This window comes from Solanum tuberosum, unplaced genomic scaffold (genome assembly GCF_000226075.1).
Source record: "Solanum tuberosum cultivar DM 1-3 516 R44 unplaced genomic scaffold, SolTub_3.0 scf00560, whole genome shotgun sequence".
NCBI classification, from domain to species: Eukaryota; Viridiplantae; Streptophyta; class Magnoliopsida; order Solanales; family Solanaceae; genus Solanum; species Solanum tuberosum.
This window is the reverse complement of record NW_006239493.1, coordinates 128,445-146,328: the sequence shown is the minus strand read 5'-3', so window position 1 is coordinate 146,328 and position 17,884 is coordinate 128,445. Positions and strand designations below refer to the sequence as shown.

Below are 17,884 nucleotides of genomic sequence, written 5' to 3'. Positions count from 1 at the left end.
TTCATCAGCTCTTTGGAGTGTAAAGATGATGGAAGTAAGAGTAGAGTTGTCAAAAAGTCCCACCCGACCCAAGTTTCACGGGCCAAGAAATTTGATGGGCTAAGGCGGGTTGACCCTTCATTTGGAAGGGCCTAAAAATGTTCAACTCAACCCAATCCTAGAAGGGCCAAGGGCTGAGGGGGGCTAGCCCTTGTTTTTTTTCTTTTTTTTTTCATATCTTTTTTTCAAACTTTAAATTCTATAACATCACGAAATGAGAAGATTTTCAAATCAAATATGACAAATGATGGTGTTGTTTCAATAACACTAGCAAAAAATCTAGTATGATTAGCATGTATCTAGGATACTAGATACGCAAGATACATGTATTTGGGTATGATGTATCCCAGATACTCTATTGAGATAAGAGAGTGACGAGTGAGGTGGAAGGGAGTCAAAGGCACGAATTTATCTATGTATTCTAGATACATGCGAATTTACTTGGATAAAGTGTATCTAAAACAAATTAACCTAATTTTGAGATACATGTAACTAGATGTACAAAAATCTGAGAAGATTCGTAATATAACAACATAGCTTGAATTTAACTAATTAGTTATAAACTAGTGAGATTGTCGTAAGTTACCCTTAAATAAATAGTTCTGGCCCATGGGCCGACCCCGGCCCGATCCAAATCAAGCCTCAAGGGTCAAGGACTTATATGGGTTGGGCTTATAAGCCCTAGTTTTAAATGGGATTGAAAAATCATATCTCAATCCTACCCCAATAACGGGTTGGATTGGGTCGGCCTCATGGGCTAAGCCCATTTTGATGGCTCTAAGTGAGAGCAAGAGAAGGGTTCAGGGTATTTTTGGTAGATCAAGTTGAATTTGGGTAGAAAGGAATTATATTTTTGAGAAAATTTTCAAAACGTCAATACTTTAGCATTTAATAAAACTTCTTGTCAACATTTTCAATATTTATATTTAAAATGTCAATATTTTAGTTAGTTATTCTTATAATTTATTTATTTTTTATTTGTTTGATTTGAAAGAATACAATTATTTAATAACAGAAAGGAGAAAATCACGAAAAAAATATTTGAACATATTACTTAAAATTCTCATCACTTACAATTTCAAAAGTAAATGACTAGGGCACCAATCCCCCTTCTTCATCAAATTTCGAATATATATTTTTAACATTCCATTGATTCAAAAATGGCTATGAAAAGTTTTGATAATTGTAAATTGTTCCTGCTATGAACTAAGTGGGAGCATTAGTTTTACTGGGTAGTTTTAATTTTAATTTGTTTGAATGAAAAATAAGAATGAATATGGAATGTTTGTAGAAATATTTTTTTGTAATGTTTAGTGCAATCGAAGAATCCATTTGATAAATATTGTATGTGTTATCGTTTTGATAAATATTGTATCCACAATCTGAAAAAGAATCATCTTGATAAAGTATATGGCTAGTTGTTTTTGTTTATTGATATCCATTATCGGATAAACTATAATAATTATAGTGTATATTATAAGTGGTTGTTTGAAATACAAAGTTATGATAATTGTACTGTATTTGTAAACATATTTGATAACGATACAAATACATGGGCATTTATGTAATATAATTTTGATCACTGAGATATAATTATTTACACAAAGATACAAGTATGAATGTAAATACATAAATTTATTAATATTGAATACAAATATTGTTAAACAAACGTGAGTCTCTATTATGTTTGTAACACCCCGTATCCTAGACAGACCAAATTGCAGATTTCAGAAGTTACATGTGCCACCGACGGGCACCACCTACGGACCGTAGGGTGACTCACGGTCCGTTCTGGTGGTCTGTGGATGACCACCTGCAGCCCTTCCCAGATGGCCCTGGAGTTTTTGGCCTATTCTGGACCTACGGACCGTAGGTCAGACCACGGTCTGTGGTCCAGGGTCGTAGGTCAGACCCCCATTATTCAACTCCCAGTAGGCGAACGGCGGCCGACCAGCACAGACAGTCGGTCCAGCCACGATCCGTCGGTCTGGTACGTCGGTAACCCTGACAGTTTTTAAGTCAGGGATCGTTTGGTCTTTTCCCTATGCGTTGGACCCCTAAATTACATCGTTTAACCCCTAAACTACGTAGTTTTTGCCAATTTTAGCCTAGTAACTTAATTAGACTTTACCCAAGTCAACCCATTCTCCTAAAATTCATCAAGTTGAACGAGAAGAAGGAGAAAGCGTCGACCAAGCCTTAGTCCAAGAATGCAACAGGTTTTCATCAGTTTCAATGCCGAAATCGAAAGATTTCTCCATGGAATTCGTCTCCAGGTATGTGGGATTCCACTAGTTGGTTCCTTTCACCCATTAGGTCCCTAGAATTCAGTCAGATTCTTAATTCCCTTAATATTATCTAGACCTAGGGTTTCTAGAATTTCAGCAGATCACTATGAATTAGTTACTTTAATGTTCCTAATCAGATTATCATGATTTTTGTATGCTTTTGCGTAGATTCCTTCATAAATCCAGAACCCTAGCTATGTAGTTCTTTTAGTTCATGAATTACACATACTAGGTCAGATATTTTAGATATGCATGCCTCAGATTTGAATGTTTCATTATCAATTCATTAATATTGCATTTCAGTTAGCATGTCAGTATTTTGAGCTATCCAGTATTACATAAATTCAGTCATAATGTGCTAGTTACATAATCAATTGGGAGAAGCTTAATACCGAGTGGACTAGGGTCAGTCACCCTCAAGTCCCAAAACTACGTGCCCCATAGGTTGTAAGTCCCCTCTGTGGGAATTATTTTAGTGATCACGCCAGTCATGCCTCTATACCTCTGGCAGGGTATATTGGGTCCTCTCGATGGGGCGTATATATCGGACTCCACATTTAGCTCATGTGATTTTATGTCAGTTATTAGTAGCTCCCTTACAGTCGGATTCTATTGCATTGACCGCGTTATCAGTTATAGTCAGATTTCAATCTCAGCATGTTATAAACTCGGTAATTGCATACAGTTAGCTAATGTTCAGTAGTTGCAGTATAGTATCATGCTTATTTTATATCATTGCCAGTTATATGCTTTGTTCAGTTATGTTATCATTCATCTTTATTCTATCCTACATAGTCAGTACCTTTCAAGTACTAACGCATACTCTGTGCTACATCTTCTCATGATGTAGGTTCAGGTCCTCAGCTTCCAAATCACGTATAGGTTGGTTCCCGATGTTCAGCTCAGCAGTAGCAGTGGTGAGTCATCATTCTCCGAGGACGACATACATGTTTCCTTTGCTTTTAGTTTTAGTTTCAGTTTTGCTAGAGTTAGCTGGGGACATGTCTTAGCATCTCTAGTCAGTTAGAGGCTTATTTCAGACATAGTTAGATTCAGCTTTAGATTCGAGTTTGATACTTTAATTGTTTATTAAAACTCATAGTTTCTCTTTATATAGAGAGTATTGGGTATTCCCCATCATTTCAGTTATTTCATGATTTAGCTTCCGCACAGTATTTGTTAAGCATGCTTATGATATGCTAGCTCAGGGTTAGCTTGGGGTCATTCGGGATCCTAGGTCCCGTGTCCACGTAAAGGGGGTAGCCTCGGGGCGTGACAATGTTAAACAATTTTGATCACTGGAAGGAGAGAGGATGAATACATGTTATATTTGTTGTATCACAAATACAATTAATACAAATTACAAATTGTACAATTGATACAAATACAAGTACAATTGTCTGAATAGAATTGACACAATTGATTTGTATCATACAACGAATATAATTGTATCAATTGTATTAAAGAACACAATTTATATCGACGAATACAATTGGTAGAATACAAATTGTCATAATACAATTGATACATAATACTTATATAGTTGATACATAATACAAAATACAATTAATATGAAATACAAATACATTTGATATATAATACAAAATACTATTGTCATATTTATGTGTAATATTTTTGGGCTGCAACTGTTGGGCTGGAGAGAAAGAGGGGCGAGATAGAGAGAGAGAGAGGGAGAGAGAAGAGAGAATCCTATATATAACTATAAATTGTAATATTTTGAACTATAGTGATCTATCATAAATATATATCACATATTTGCCTTGTTATATAATTTTCCCGTTTATTATGGCGTCAAATTCGGATATCCATACTTTTGGCCCATTATAGGTAGCATCTCCTCTAGTTGTCCAATAATAAAAAATATTTCGTAATAAGGACCCCATTTCAAACAAATAAGGAAGGCGCCAAAGAATATTCTTCTAGTAATTAGGTATAAACCAACAACATGATTGAAATAACGGGCAGAGCCATAGGAGTGCAAGGGATTCATTTAAACTCATTTAAACTTCTTGATGGATAATTTTATATAATTAAAATTATTTTTTATTTGAGTTTTCTTAAATACTTCTTTATATTTTAAATTCTTTAATAAAAATTTTGACTCTTCTATTTGAATAATTAACAAAACATTTGTCTGTATAGTGGCAGCATATACGTTTATGCCATGTGCAAGATAGAATTAAATTAATATCATTTGGATGTACATGTTTTTGTAACTTAGAATCAAATTAATCTTATTTGGATGTACATGTTTTTGTAACTTCGAATCAAATTAATCTCATTTGGAAGTTACGTATGGATTTATATTATATTGAGAAGAATTAAAGAGTTGTTGTCCAAAATCTTTCTTGACCACTTCAAATCTCAAATTCTCATGCCAATTATTGCACTTTGATAGAAAAAAAAACATAGAATATAATTAAGGAAAATTACGCAGTATAGCAAACATTTAGCCTATATTAGGTACTATAGCTACAATTTAAGAAAATTGTAATTTGCGGCTACAATATTTCCAGTTTTTGCTATATTCGCCTAATTTCGGTTCTTAATTGTATAAATCCAGAATTTTGCATATGTTTACCCTAGCTATTTGTATACGATTTATGAAAAAATCATAATAAATTATACTGTTTGTATATTGGCAAACGAAATATACAAACGGAGTTCTGAAAAATTCCTAAATGTATAAATACAGAATTTGTATACACTTACTCTATTTGTATATTCGCAAGCGAAATATACAAACAGTCAGAAATATATGAACCGCATCCCCCATAGAAAGTAGAACTATAGCTATGGAACGCAACTATCGAAACTATCTATAGAGTCTTACTATGTCTATTATATATGTTTGCTATTTCTAATTTTTTTTCTCAATAATTAATCGAAAAAATATATAATTCTCTGTTTAAAAAGGAAAAGGAAAAACATACCTATATATACTTGATCAGAGCTAATCAAATACTTAGTAAATAAAATTGACAAATATAAGGTTTTACCAACAGCTAATTAAACAACTAAATTAATAGTCAAAATCATTAATTAACAAATGAGTAAATTTCCTGATGTAGAATCTTAGGTTCCTAAACTATTACATGTTATTTCTGCTAATTAGTAGTAATAGAAATGTCACCACCTCAAAATAAGGGTAAAACATATCAATATGTAGAGTTCAGCTAAATTTATTCATTAATATGATCGAAATATACAAAATCTATATAAATTATGTATATTATATATATTGTATATGTATACTATAGTTAAATATTCAAAAATTATATATATATATACTATTTTATAACTAAATCATCCAAATTATATTTCATTGACAAGTAGGTAGTCAATTATAAAGTGACAGCCTATCCCACATGATCCCTAATAGAAAAGGGAAATAAATTATGGCAACAGCATATGTTTATATTAATTTAGGATCTTAAATGCATTATTTATGTGACATTCTAATAAACTAGCCAACGATTATATATGTTCCCTCAATATATAACACATTTTTTCTAAAATATCGTAGCACATTACCATCACCCAGAGAGGCTTAAAATAGTTTAACAACTTGTTTGGATGGTTGTTATTGTCGACGTTTCATCGTATTATAGTATATTGGATTTATTTGATGAATATAATATTTAAATAAAAGAAAAAAGGACAAATATATTCCCGAACTATCGTAAATGGTATGCAAATACCCTCTGTCATACTTTTGTCGACATTGGTGCCCCTGCCGTCCAAAAACTAGAGCATATATACCCTTTATACTAACGGACATACACGTGTCATAATCTTATCCACTGATCCGACATTTATCGACGGATAAGATTGCGCCACGTGTCCCTATTTAGTCTTCCATTAGAGTGAAGGGCATATATGCTCTAGTTTTTGGACGGCAGGGGCACCAATGTCACAAAAGTATGACGAGGGTATCTGCATACCATTTACGATAGTTCGGGGGTATATTTGTCTTTTTTTCCTAAAATAAATTGTATGATTTTTTATTATTATATAATATCACATCAACAATTTGAATGATAAATCAACAAGAAAAGTAGAGTACAATAGAGAGGATAGAGTCGTAATAGATTGATTGATTCCGAAGGACACTTGGTTCCCTGTAACGCATATCAAAATAGTTTGTAAATGAAAATACAACAGTAAAGAAGTCATAATAAATGATACATAAACCGTTACATAACATTCATGCAAAAAGAAACAATAACAAAAAAAAAAAAAAGGTTGAACTCATCGGTGACCCCTTAAAGTTGGCACAAACTTTCACTTAGACACCTCATGTCATGCCTCGCTGTGTCATTTTGACACTTTTTATTGAATTGACAAAGTGCGTGTGTCGCACTGATTTTAAGCGCGTGAAAAGCTTCTTTTTTAAAAAAAATATTTTTTTCTCTTCGTCTTCTTCCCTCTTTCTCGTTCACCTTCCACCACCATTATGTACTGATTTTGAGTAAAACAAAAAGAATCATACACTCATTGAAAATTATTTAAAAAGAATAATAAACTGATTGAACTAATTTACAAAAACTATTTTATTTTTTAAAAAAAAATTAGATCTAAAAAGTAACATCACCACCCCGAAAAAGATGAAGATCCACCATTTTTGTTACATCTTTCTCTCTCTTTCCCTCTCTTCCACCAAAACATATTTTATTTAGAATTAGAATTATTAGTTATAAAAGAAAATATGAGAAGTCATTGAAAATAATTTGGATCTAAGTCTCCTCAATTTTTCGATGGAACTGACGAGAAAATTAGATATGAGTCATTGAAATGACCGAATAGAAAATGAAATCTTTTTTTTAGTGAAATATTTATATGTTTAAATAGTTTTTCTTTCTTCTTCTTGTAATTAAATTTTTACTTCTTTTAAACCAAATTGACACATGTCTTCTCTTAAGTTGTCATCATGCCATGTCATTCGCGAGTTTATAACACACATTTTGTAATTTTTGCTGATTGTTAAAAAAGTGTCAAAATGACACAGTGAAACATGACATAAGGTGTCTAAAATGAACAGTGCTCAGTTAAAGTGTCTAAGTGAAAATTGGTGTCAACTTTAAGGAGTCATCGATGTGTTAGCCAAAAAGATAATGTGGTAACTGAAGCACGAAAAAAATGACAAAGATGAATAACTAAAAGGACAAAATAGGCATTGCCTAAAATTCAAGAGAAAGAATATATAGTCTAAACTCTAAAGTCTAAAGTTAGCGGTAGAATTCAATTTTAAACTAAAAAATTGAAAAATATAAAAACAAAAAAAAGAGACTAATTTTCACTCATTTAAGTTTTGGAATATACTTTAGGATATTTTTTTGGTTAAAAACTTGTTTCTAATAGTCAGATACTATTAACTTTAAAAAAAAACACTCATATATTATAACTGGACCCAAAAAAAAAAAAAAACACAAGAATGAACAAACAATATTTAAACTTGTAAAGACAAGGCCATATTAAAACATTCAAATGCAAATTACCTGCATTTGCACATGGTCTAAGTTGATCCTGTCACCATTGTCCAGCAAAAAGACAACTTTCAAGAACCCAACCTCCATTTATAGAAAAAAAGAAAGGTAAAAAGATTCAATTTTGGGATTTTCAAGAATGTAAATCTTGATTCTACAGAGAAAGTTTTGTTCTTTGGTAAGTTTAAGTCAACCCCATTTATTGAATTGTTGTGCTGAAACTCAATTTGTATGTGGAATTTGACAAATCAAGATTTTTGAGTTTTCTGAAGGTAAAAAGATTCAATTTTGGATTTTCAAGAATCTAATGAACAGCCAAGGGTTGAAGTAGTTGTAAATCTTGATTCTTTAGAGAAAGTTTTGTTCTTTGGTAAGTTTAAGATAACCCCATTAGCTGAATTGATTGGCTGAGGTCAATTTTTGATGTCTTGATTGTTGTTGTTCGATTTCTGTTATTATCTGTTACTTTTTTTTCTTGACTGTTGAACCAATGGTCTGACGAGCATAGAGTGTAGCAGAATTTGGTAATTTCAAGACAACCTCATTAGCTGAATTGATTTGCTGAGGTCAATTTTGTAATCTTGATTCTTGTGTTGGATTTCTGTTTGTGTCATTTTTTGCTTGTACTTCTGTTACTTCTTTTTCTCGACGGTTGAGCCAAGGGACTGAGGAACATAGAGTGTTGTCTTGAATTTGGTAATTTCAAGACAACCCTGTTAGCTGAATTGATTTGCTGAGGTCAATTTTGAAGTCTTGAGTCTTGCGTTCGATTTATGTTACTATTTATTGTTTCTTATACTTCCGTTATTTATTTATTTTTGGAATGTTGAGCTGAGGATCTATTAGAAATAGGCTATATACCTCTGTGGTACGGGTAAATTTTGCTACACTCTATGCTCATCGAACCCCACTTTGTGAGACTACACAGCATGTGTTGTTTGTTGTAATTTGTAGTAGAATTTGACAGACCAAGATTTGTTGATTTTTCAGAAGATGGTTTTCAGAAGAATTCTTGTTTTGATGATGGGTTGTCTGGGATGTGCTGATCAGACAACAGAACAAAATGCTAATAATAATATGGAATCCAAGTCATCAGTGGTAGATGAATCTGGTATTACTACTCTTAGAGTCAGACTTAGTGATGGGAGGTACCTGGCTTACAGAGAAAGAGGAGTACCCAAGAACAAGTGCAAATACAGCATCATTCTTGTTCATGGATTTGGCAGCTCCAAAGAAATGAGTTTTATGGCTTCTGATGTAAACACAAATAACTCTCTCTATATATATCTATAGTTAATCGATTCCCTACCCCCTCGATACAAGGTTGACTGGCTTGATTATTGCTTTAAGTCAATTTGCTGACATTGAAAGCTCAAACAAATAATCCAAACGAGAAAATCATATCTTCAAAGATCATCATTTCAATAAAATTCATTGAAGCCACGCAGCCGATCCCCTAAATTTTTCTTATGGATCCACAATTACATTAAAGTTTCTACTGTTGTTTAGCATTAATTCCTTCTTTTGGTTAGAATTTCTAGCAGGAAGTCATTTTTCATTCTGTTTTCTATCGAAGAAATGACATTATTGAATTTGCATAATCCTGTTGAGAATGTTCTAATAATACTTTAGTTCTCAGAAACTCCTAGATGGAATGGGGATATACCTCCTGATATACGACAGAGCTGGATATGGTGAGAGTGATCCAAATCCAAAACGATCCGTTAAAAGTGAAGCATCTGATATCGAAGAGTTAGCTGATCAATTGCAATTAGGATCTAAGTATTATGTTATTGGCGTGTCGTTGGGATGTTACCCTGCTTGGAGCTGCATCAAACGCATTCCTCAAAAGTATAACAAAACTCACTTCAAATAAATTGTAGATTTCTGGCTTTTGCTGTCAATTGTTTAGGATTGACAAATATGCTGCTGCAGGCTTGCAGGAGTGGCATTAATAGTCCCATTTATAAATTACAAATGGCGCTCGCTACCTGATGATCTCACGAAGGATGATTACAGGAAACAACTCTGCCGGCTTATGCTTTTGCTCACATGTTATACCCCGGGGCTATTACATTGGTGGTTCACTCAAAAAATGTTCCCATCAGCTACTGTTCTTGAAGGAAATCCTAAATTTTTTTGTGATAAAGACTTGGCCGTCTTGAAGAATACAGACGGATATCAATTGTTCACTCAGGTAAACTTGATCAGCTATGACCAAACAAAGAAAAGGAAATAATGTACTCACACAACCATCTTTCTTAACGGAAATTTGGTTAGTTATACTTGTTTAAGTTGACTCGGTAGTGATACTAGCAGTTAAGCCTTCCTTGGCCAGTCCCGTGAGCTTTACCAATTTTGATTTCATACTAATGTGTAGTAGTATAGGGACTATTCCGATTTCTGGTTTGTGACACATTTTACGTCTATTGACAGGACGGGATAAGGAAACGAAGGGTATTTGACTCCCTTCGTCGTGACTTTATTGTGGCATTTAGCAAGTGGGATTTTGATCCACTGGAGCTAAGTAACCCATATACACAAAACGAAAGCTCTGTTCACATATGGCAAGGTTACGAGGACAAGGTTGTGCCGGTTCAATTACAAAGACACGTCTCGAAAACGCTCCCTTGGATTCGGTATCATGAAGTTCCTGATGGTGGGCACTTGCTTGTGTATGATACTGTTGTGTGTGAAGCTGTCTTGAAATCACTTTTGCTTGGAGAAGATCCTCCATTGTACAGACCTAAATTAGTTCTTTGAGTCTAAGTTGCACGGACTCTTCACTTTCGTTGCCGCACTCATGTCGGATTCTCCAAAAATACACTACTTTTAGAGAATCCGACTCGCACCCATTGACATATTTGAAGAGTCCAAACAACATAGGTTTGAGTATTAGTTCATTCATTGTATCCAAAAATGACCCTTGTAAGTTACTCCATCCGTATCAATTTGTTTGTATTACTTTCTTTTATAGTCTGTATAAAACGTAGTGTCTCTTTCCTTTTTCGGCAACTTGATAATTTCATTTTTTTTCATGGCATGTTTAAGATGACAGGATTAAAGGGTATCTTGATACATTCAACTAAGGGTGGGCATGGTATAGTAGATACCGAATACCATATCGAAACCGAAATTTTTAACAACGTGGTTTAGATATTATGGTATTTAGTATGCATGTTTCAAAAAATTCGGTATTCAATACAATATTTGGTATTTATAAAAAAATACCAAAATATCAAATATTGTACCGAAGTATATAGTTACATATGAAATTCATATATATGTAGCTATATAATTACTAGCAAGTAGCAAATATATAAAATAGTAACTAATTATTTAGGTTGAAATTTTGACTATCTATCTTGATTTAAATATTCTTTTTGAGTGATTGATTAATAAGGGAAAAAACGTATCCGCACCGGGTATTTACACCAAACTAATGTAATTTTCATTATTACGTGATTTAATGAAGTAAAACACATGTTAATTAATTAAGATTAAGTGAAATGAACTGTAAATTTAAACACATGGCATGCATATATTGGATTGGTGTATACACCCGGTACGGGTAAGTTTTACCCATTAATAAGAGAATTGTTTGTACTTTGAATATTTTTACATGTGTAAAGTATTAGTATAATATAATTGAGACGTTTCTTGAAAAGTCAAAGTCATAATTCTTTATTATATGTGTGTGTATATATATATACTAGTTTTTCAACACGTGTGTTGCACGTGATTACCATTTCAGAAAATATATGGCATAGTAAATTGTATTGCACAAAATAATATTACAGATTCTTTTGTGAATGTTTTTTTTGTCTTGAACATCAAAAAAATTAATCATGGCAATTATCTAACTCTTAAGAAGTCTAATAATTTTGGAAATAGTTATTCAGAAGCATATATCTACATCACAAGAGAAATTATTAACAAAAACAAATGTATTTAGACTACATCATGTTAACTTCATATATTGGAACATTACATATATTAATGTATATATTAAGTAAAAAAATGATTATTATATCATCAAAATTATTTTCCTCAAGTACTCGTGGTTATGGAATATACCTTCTTAGGATAGAACAATTTACTTCATCAGAATAGTGGTACCTCATATTTCGCTAAACATCGAACTCACTCAAGGAGAATAAATCACACGATTTTTTTTTTTTAGCAAGAAGAAGAAGAGTAGAAGATTAAAAAAAATTAGTGGTTGAAAAATGAGAGGAAGGACCCTCCTATTTATAGTCAACAAAGGGTAGTATGAAAAAGTGGTTTTTGTGTCTTATCTAAAAAGTCATGACCTTTCCGAGAAGTCACAACTCTTTGGAAAAGTCACAACCTATTGCAAAAGTCACAACTCTTTGGAAAAGTCACAACCCTTTGAAAAAAGTCACAACTTATCGGAAAAGTTACAACTCATTGAAAAAGTCACAATTCTTTGGAAATATCACAACTCATCGAAAAATTACAACCCTTTGAAAGAAGTCACAACTTATCGAAAAAGTCACAACTCATCGAAAAAGTCACAACCTAAGTTAAGGATATTATAGTAATTTACATTCAAGTTAGGAGTTCATGCTTTTAAGGTAATATAGATAATATAGATAATATAGATATATATATATATAAGTTGAAGTTGACTAAACTGTGGTAACCGATTTACCATACATGCAAAATACCGAAACTGAACTTCAAAATACCGAATCATACCAAATTAATTTGGTATGGTAATGGTATAGTATTTTTAAAAAACCGAAATTATCGAATTTAACTTTTCAACATCGCGTCATGCTCATTCCTACATTTAATATATCTTTAATTTAAAATTATAAGTTTTAATTATTATTTTTTTGACATTATAAAACTCTATATCAAATTAAAATCAGCCAAACAAATTAAAACGGGAGAGGGAGTACTAATGGATTTGCAAGTTATTCACAGAATAGGAAATGCATATGCTCAAGGAATATGAATATTCCTACTTGTTTCTCAACCATGCAAGTAATGCTTACATGTCACTATCAACAATGACAACATATACGCCACTTCTTTTTTAATATGAATGATTTTGTGGGCTATAACCTATTTATCAAATAGAAGAAATTAAAATTGTCATAATAAAGGACTCAATGTAAATAATTTCATGTTATCTATAAAGTCATGACAATACTATTATATATATACTTATGATATCAATACAGTGTAACGAATAATTTCTGAACAAGAAACCTTAATGATATTAACACAATATATATATATATATATTGATTTAATATCAACTAAGCAAAATTATCAACCTTAACGATACCAATAGAGTATATGATATTGATCTAGTGTCAATTAAGTAAAATTAGTTGGGGGTATATAGTGTAATTATTTAGTTGATATGAATGTAAAGGGGTATATGTTTGTAATTATTTTACTTTTATGGATATTTGCTTAGTTTCACCTAAAAATATCATAGTTGTGTTTGGATTAGTCAAATTTTAGGCCCAAGCATTGGATTAGTCAAATTTTAGGTTTATACAGATTTTACATTTGAGCCCAATTTATCAAAGAAGATTTAATTTGGATTTAAAAATCTTACACCATTTTTTTGGGAAACTTACAGAAATGTCATACATTTTGGGGTAAATTACATCTTATCCCAAAGTTTCTCCTATTATAAAAATTTTGATTTTTTCATTGCTTTCAGATACATTTCTTGGTTGTCCAATACATTGCAAGTAATACATTACTTAATGGGAAGAATGTATTCGAGAGGAGATTTTTGTAAAATTTTAAATGGTAGAGAATTTTAGAGATTATGATATCTCAATTGATGTTACGAACTTTTCCAAAAAAAAATCTTAACATTATAGGCAGGTAGCTAAAGAAATTCAGTCACTTAATCCTAACGGTTTGTAGACGTCGTCAACATATATTCAATATTATATATATACTATAATGACCTTCTAAAGAATATTCACCCACTTAATCATAACTGCTTGTCATAAAATGTCATCACAACACATCACCCCTTATTTAAAGTGGAATTAGTAATATTTTTCTTCAAATTATACAAAAATTAAAGTCTGTTTAGCCAAGCTTCTAAAAAAACGACTATCATATCCCAAAATTGAAGGGATAAATTGGTTTTGGTGTCTTATCTATGATCCAACGAACAAACTATAACACAAGTGTGCTACACATTCTCAATGTATGTTTAAGAACATATTTCATGAGCTCGAAAAATCAATAAAAGTTTAATAATCAACAGAGTTAATAATACATTTTAAAAATTAAATTTTGAACCTAACTTAATCATAAAAACTATATCTAGAAGTAAGAATTATCCAAATTATATCAAACAGACACTCAACTCTTAAAGAGCAATGTAGCACACTTCACACACCTCGCAACCCATAACATTTTGTACAAGAAAAAATTCTTTTTTATACATTTGTTGCTTTACTATCACCGTTAATATTCCACATACACAATCCTTTTCAAGGTGCTATTCCTTTACGATAACGTATAATTTAAATCTTGCGATCGCAAATATCATATATCATATCATAAAGTTTAGTTCAAACTTGTTTGAAGCACGTTCGAATTATTTAGGTCTCGATTCAAAATTTATGTAAAAGTCACAAATAACCATCACAAATATTTTTATTATTTTTTGTACCGATATATAAAGAACTTATATTTCAACAATATAAGTCAACTAAGACACTCTAGGAGACAAGATCCATTGATCCAATCTAGCCATAATTAAATACTCATAAAATGGAAGCTAAGCATAAATCTTGCCAATCCGTTAAGGAAGCTACAACGTTCACTCTCTTAGAATTTGAAGTATAATATTTAATCTTACTCTAATATCTATGCACATATATATTTACATAATAAGATTATTTATAGGGTAATTTTAAGAAAATTTATGATATGCCTTAATTGGTAACTTTATAATAACATATGTAATACTCTTCTCTTTATAGTCTGTCTCAAAAATATATATTTCTTATATTTGGTACTTCCACTATCTAATTTTTCCTCTTTATTGACTTGGTACACTATCTAAGGGACAATAAATAGAATGATAATTTTACTTATTACTCTTTAATTATAATAAATTTAATATTTTAGAAAATATATTACTAAAATTTAATATAAATTAATAATAAAGATAAATTAGAAACTAAGTTATAAGTTTGATCTTGTTTTTCAAACTGGATAAGTAAGTGCACATCTATATTTAATATAGTAAAGTGTGAACAAGTAAAAAATAGATAGAAAAAGTAACAATTTAGCTTTAAACAACTTACTTTAGAACCAGAAGTTTTTTAAAAAAATCTTTCATTTTTTTTAATAACAAGAAAAACTCACCGTCTCTATATGTATGTACAGGGTAAAACCCTCACTTCTATATAATAGCTCGCAAATTATAGATTAATTTTTTTTCTTTCTTTTCTTAAACTACCTACACAAATAGAATAAACAATCTTTATATATAACTTAGATCCAATATTTTCCATTTAATAAAACCTCAATGCTTGCTACAAATTTCTGCATCATTCTTTGACCAATAAACAAAAGTTTATAAAATTGCCCACCACTTCTTGAGATCTATGCATGCATTAATTGCTTCCTCATTTCATCAACTCTCTTTTTTCCTCTCATTATTTGTATATATATATATATACAACTAGTACATATCATGAATTTAAAGTCTTAAACCTTAGAAGAAGAAAGAAAAAGAAAGTTCAATTAGAAGAGATGACAAATATTAAGGTCATGAGTTTAACCATTTTGCTGGTTAGTGTTATTTTAGCTTCTAGTTCTATACATGAAGCTTTTGCACAGGCAGGGTATGGAGGTATTGACCCCTTCGAGGTAGGCACACAGATTCAAAATTTAAACTTTATATATTTTAAGTTATAAATTTACATTTATTACTTTTTCTTTTTTAATCTATTTGTTTTAAGTTAAATAAAGAGGAGTTTTAAATTTGTTGGTCTTAAATTAAAGATATGTAAAATGTACAATTTTTTTTTTTTTTTTGGATTTGTGATCTTAAATATATTACGTAGGATGTTGGGATGTTGGAGGTTATAAGGAGTTTTAAATACTCCCTCCGTTCCTAAATCAGTGTTATTTTAGCTTTTTCATTTTGTTTCAAAATAACTGATGTTTTAATGATATTAATGATGTTATTTTAATTTTATCCTTTTTTAAATAAAGAAAATTTTACATAACCAAGGAACTACTCCATAGCTATATTTTTTCAAGGTATTTATGAAGAGTAAGTGAAAATACATTTCATTTTCTAGAAATAAATAATTTTTTAAGGGGTGCGCACAAGCTAAAACAACCAAAAATGAATATGTAAAATAACATTTATCATAATTTTCATAAATTTTGCATGTACTTCATGTTAAAAATACTGATTTCAGATAAATTCGATACTCTTATTGCAGGCAGCTTTAGTTCACTGCAATGCTGGCCCTATTGAAAAACAAAATTGTTGCGAAGCACTAAGTGCTGCTGTACACAATGAGAACTTCTGCTGGTCTTCTTTGTTTGGACAGATTTTCGTTACTGATCTTATTAACTGTCCTGTTATTCCAAAGTGCTAAAGTAAGTTAATTATATTACACCATATGTACTATATTATTGTTTAATTTTATGTAATGATGTTTAGGAAAAGATATTTCGTACATATTAAAAGTAGTCTTAAATATGTTATGATGTTTTTATTATTATAAAAATATGCTTGGTGATTAAGTCAAGATTCTGAATATTACATATTAAGTGAATTTTTGCAATACTACGAATCAAGTGTGGTGTAATTCCAAAATGTTGAGTAAGTTACACCGCATGTATGTATATCGTTATATAAAGTAAGTTTTACGTTGTCACATTTTGTCATTTTTGAATTTTAATAGTTATATTGTGTAACTTACAAATTTTCAATATATATATAGGACATTATCATCTCTTATTTTGATTTTATTTATGTGCAGGTACTTGCCTAACAACGAAAGAATGTCAAACAAGAAATCAATTAGCTGGTGTTTTGACATTGATTTTCTACCATGTCTAGAGAGGGAAAAAAAAAACAAAGAATGAAAAGTTGAGTGTTATAGTTCTCTGTAATATTACCTCAATATTGAGTACTTAATTAGTCTGTGTAACTTGATAATGAATTAATGTGTGTTGGTTACCAATTACATGGAGTAATTTGTCTCAAATAATATATTTTAACATGTTCGTTTTTTTTACCTCTCCTGGGAGAGAGCTCTCACCTTTTTGCTCCCTTGCTGACTCGAGTTTACAATCTTAAGATTTGGAAGCGAGGATTGACCAGGATGCTTACCATCCGAGTAGTTTTCTTAATAAAGACAATTAATTAATCCCTATATATAAAAGTGAGTATGATTACTAGAATATATATGTCCTCAGTTCAAAGAAAGTCAAAATTATTTCAATAAATATTTTTTTTAAATTTAACTCAAGTCAAACTCGTTGTAAAAGGTTGATCTGAATAGGGATGGCAATGGGGCGGTGCGGAGCGGGTTGAGTTTAACCAGCATAATTTTTAATCCGCCCCGCTCCGCCTCCATAACAACTTTTTTTTCATTTTAAACCCGCCCCGCCCCGCATAACTTTTAAATATTTTCTTTTTCTAGATATATAAAAAGAAATTCATTTTTTCATTAAGTTGTATTAATTTAATAGGATAGTGACTTAAAATTTATTTTTAGAGGTCAATTGAAAACATGTAAGAAATAATATTATTTTTAATTGAACCATTTTCATTTATTATTGTCACGCCCCGAGCCTACACCCTGGGCGGGACCGGCACCCGGAGACCATTTCTGGCCCCAAGCGAACCCTTGGCCTGGCTTTCTTAACTCAGCGGAAACCTAACCCAACAGAATAACTCAATGCAATGCAATATTACAAAACAACTTAACTTATAAAATATGGCCATAAAGGCAACTCGATTCTCAAAATAGAATATTTACATATATACATAGATGAGAGACTCAA

General features: G+C 31.2%; 1 protein-coding gene and 1 long non-coding RNA gene across 3 annotated transcripts; both read left to right on the top strand.

Annotated features, from left to right (window-relative positions):
• Nucleotides 1–7,772: 7,772 nt before the first annotated feature.
• On the top strand, nt 7,773–10,838 carry LOC102587476 (uncharacterized). Of its 2 annotated transcripts, none has more exons than XM_015304587.1 (5): nt 7,773–7,942; nt 8,825–9,091; nt 9,474–9,685; nt 9,770–10,031; nt 10,271–10,838. In XM_015304587.1, the coding sequence occupies exons 2-5, from the start codon at nt 8,828–8,830 to the stop codon at nt 10,595–10,597; spliced, it is 1,065 nt and encodes a 354-aa protein (XP_015160073.1). In that variant the 5' UTR covers nt 7,773–7,942; nt 8,825–8,827; the 3' UTR covers nt 10,598–10,838. The 2 variants fall into 2 exon arrangements, with proteins under 2 accessions (XP_015160073.1, XP_006365778.1); XM_006365716.2 differs by having other exon boundaries at nt 7,773–8,012.
• A 4,729-nt stretch (nt 10,839–15,567) lies between these two features.
• LOC107058638 (uncharacterized) lies at nt 15,568–17,051 on the top strand. The gene is made up of 3 exons (XR_001472182.1): nt 15,568–15,724; nt 16,309–16,468; nt 16,855–17,051. It is a non-coding gene; the product is annotated as an uncharacterized lncRNA (long non-coding RNA).
• The last annotated feature ends 833 nt before the right edge of the window (nt 17,052–17,884 follow it).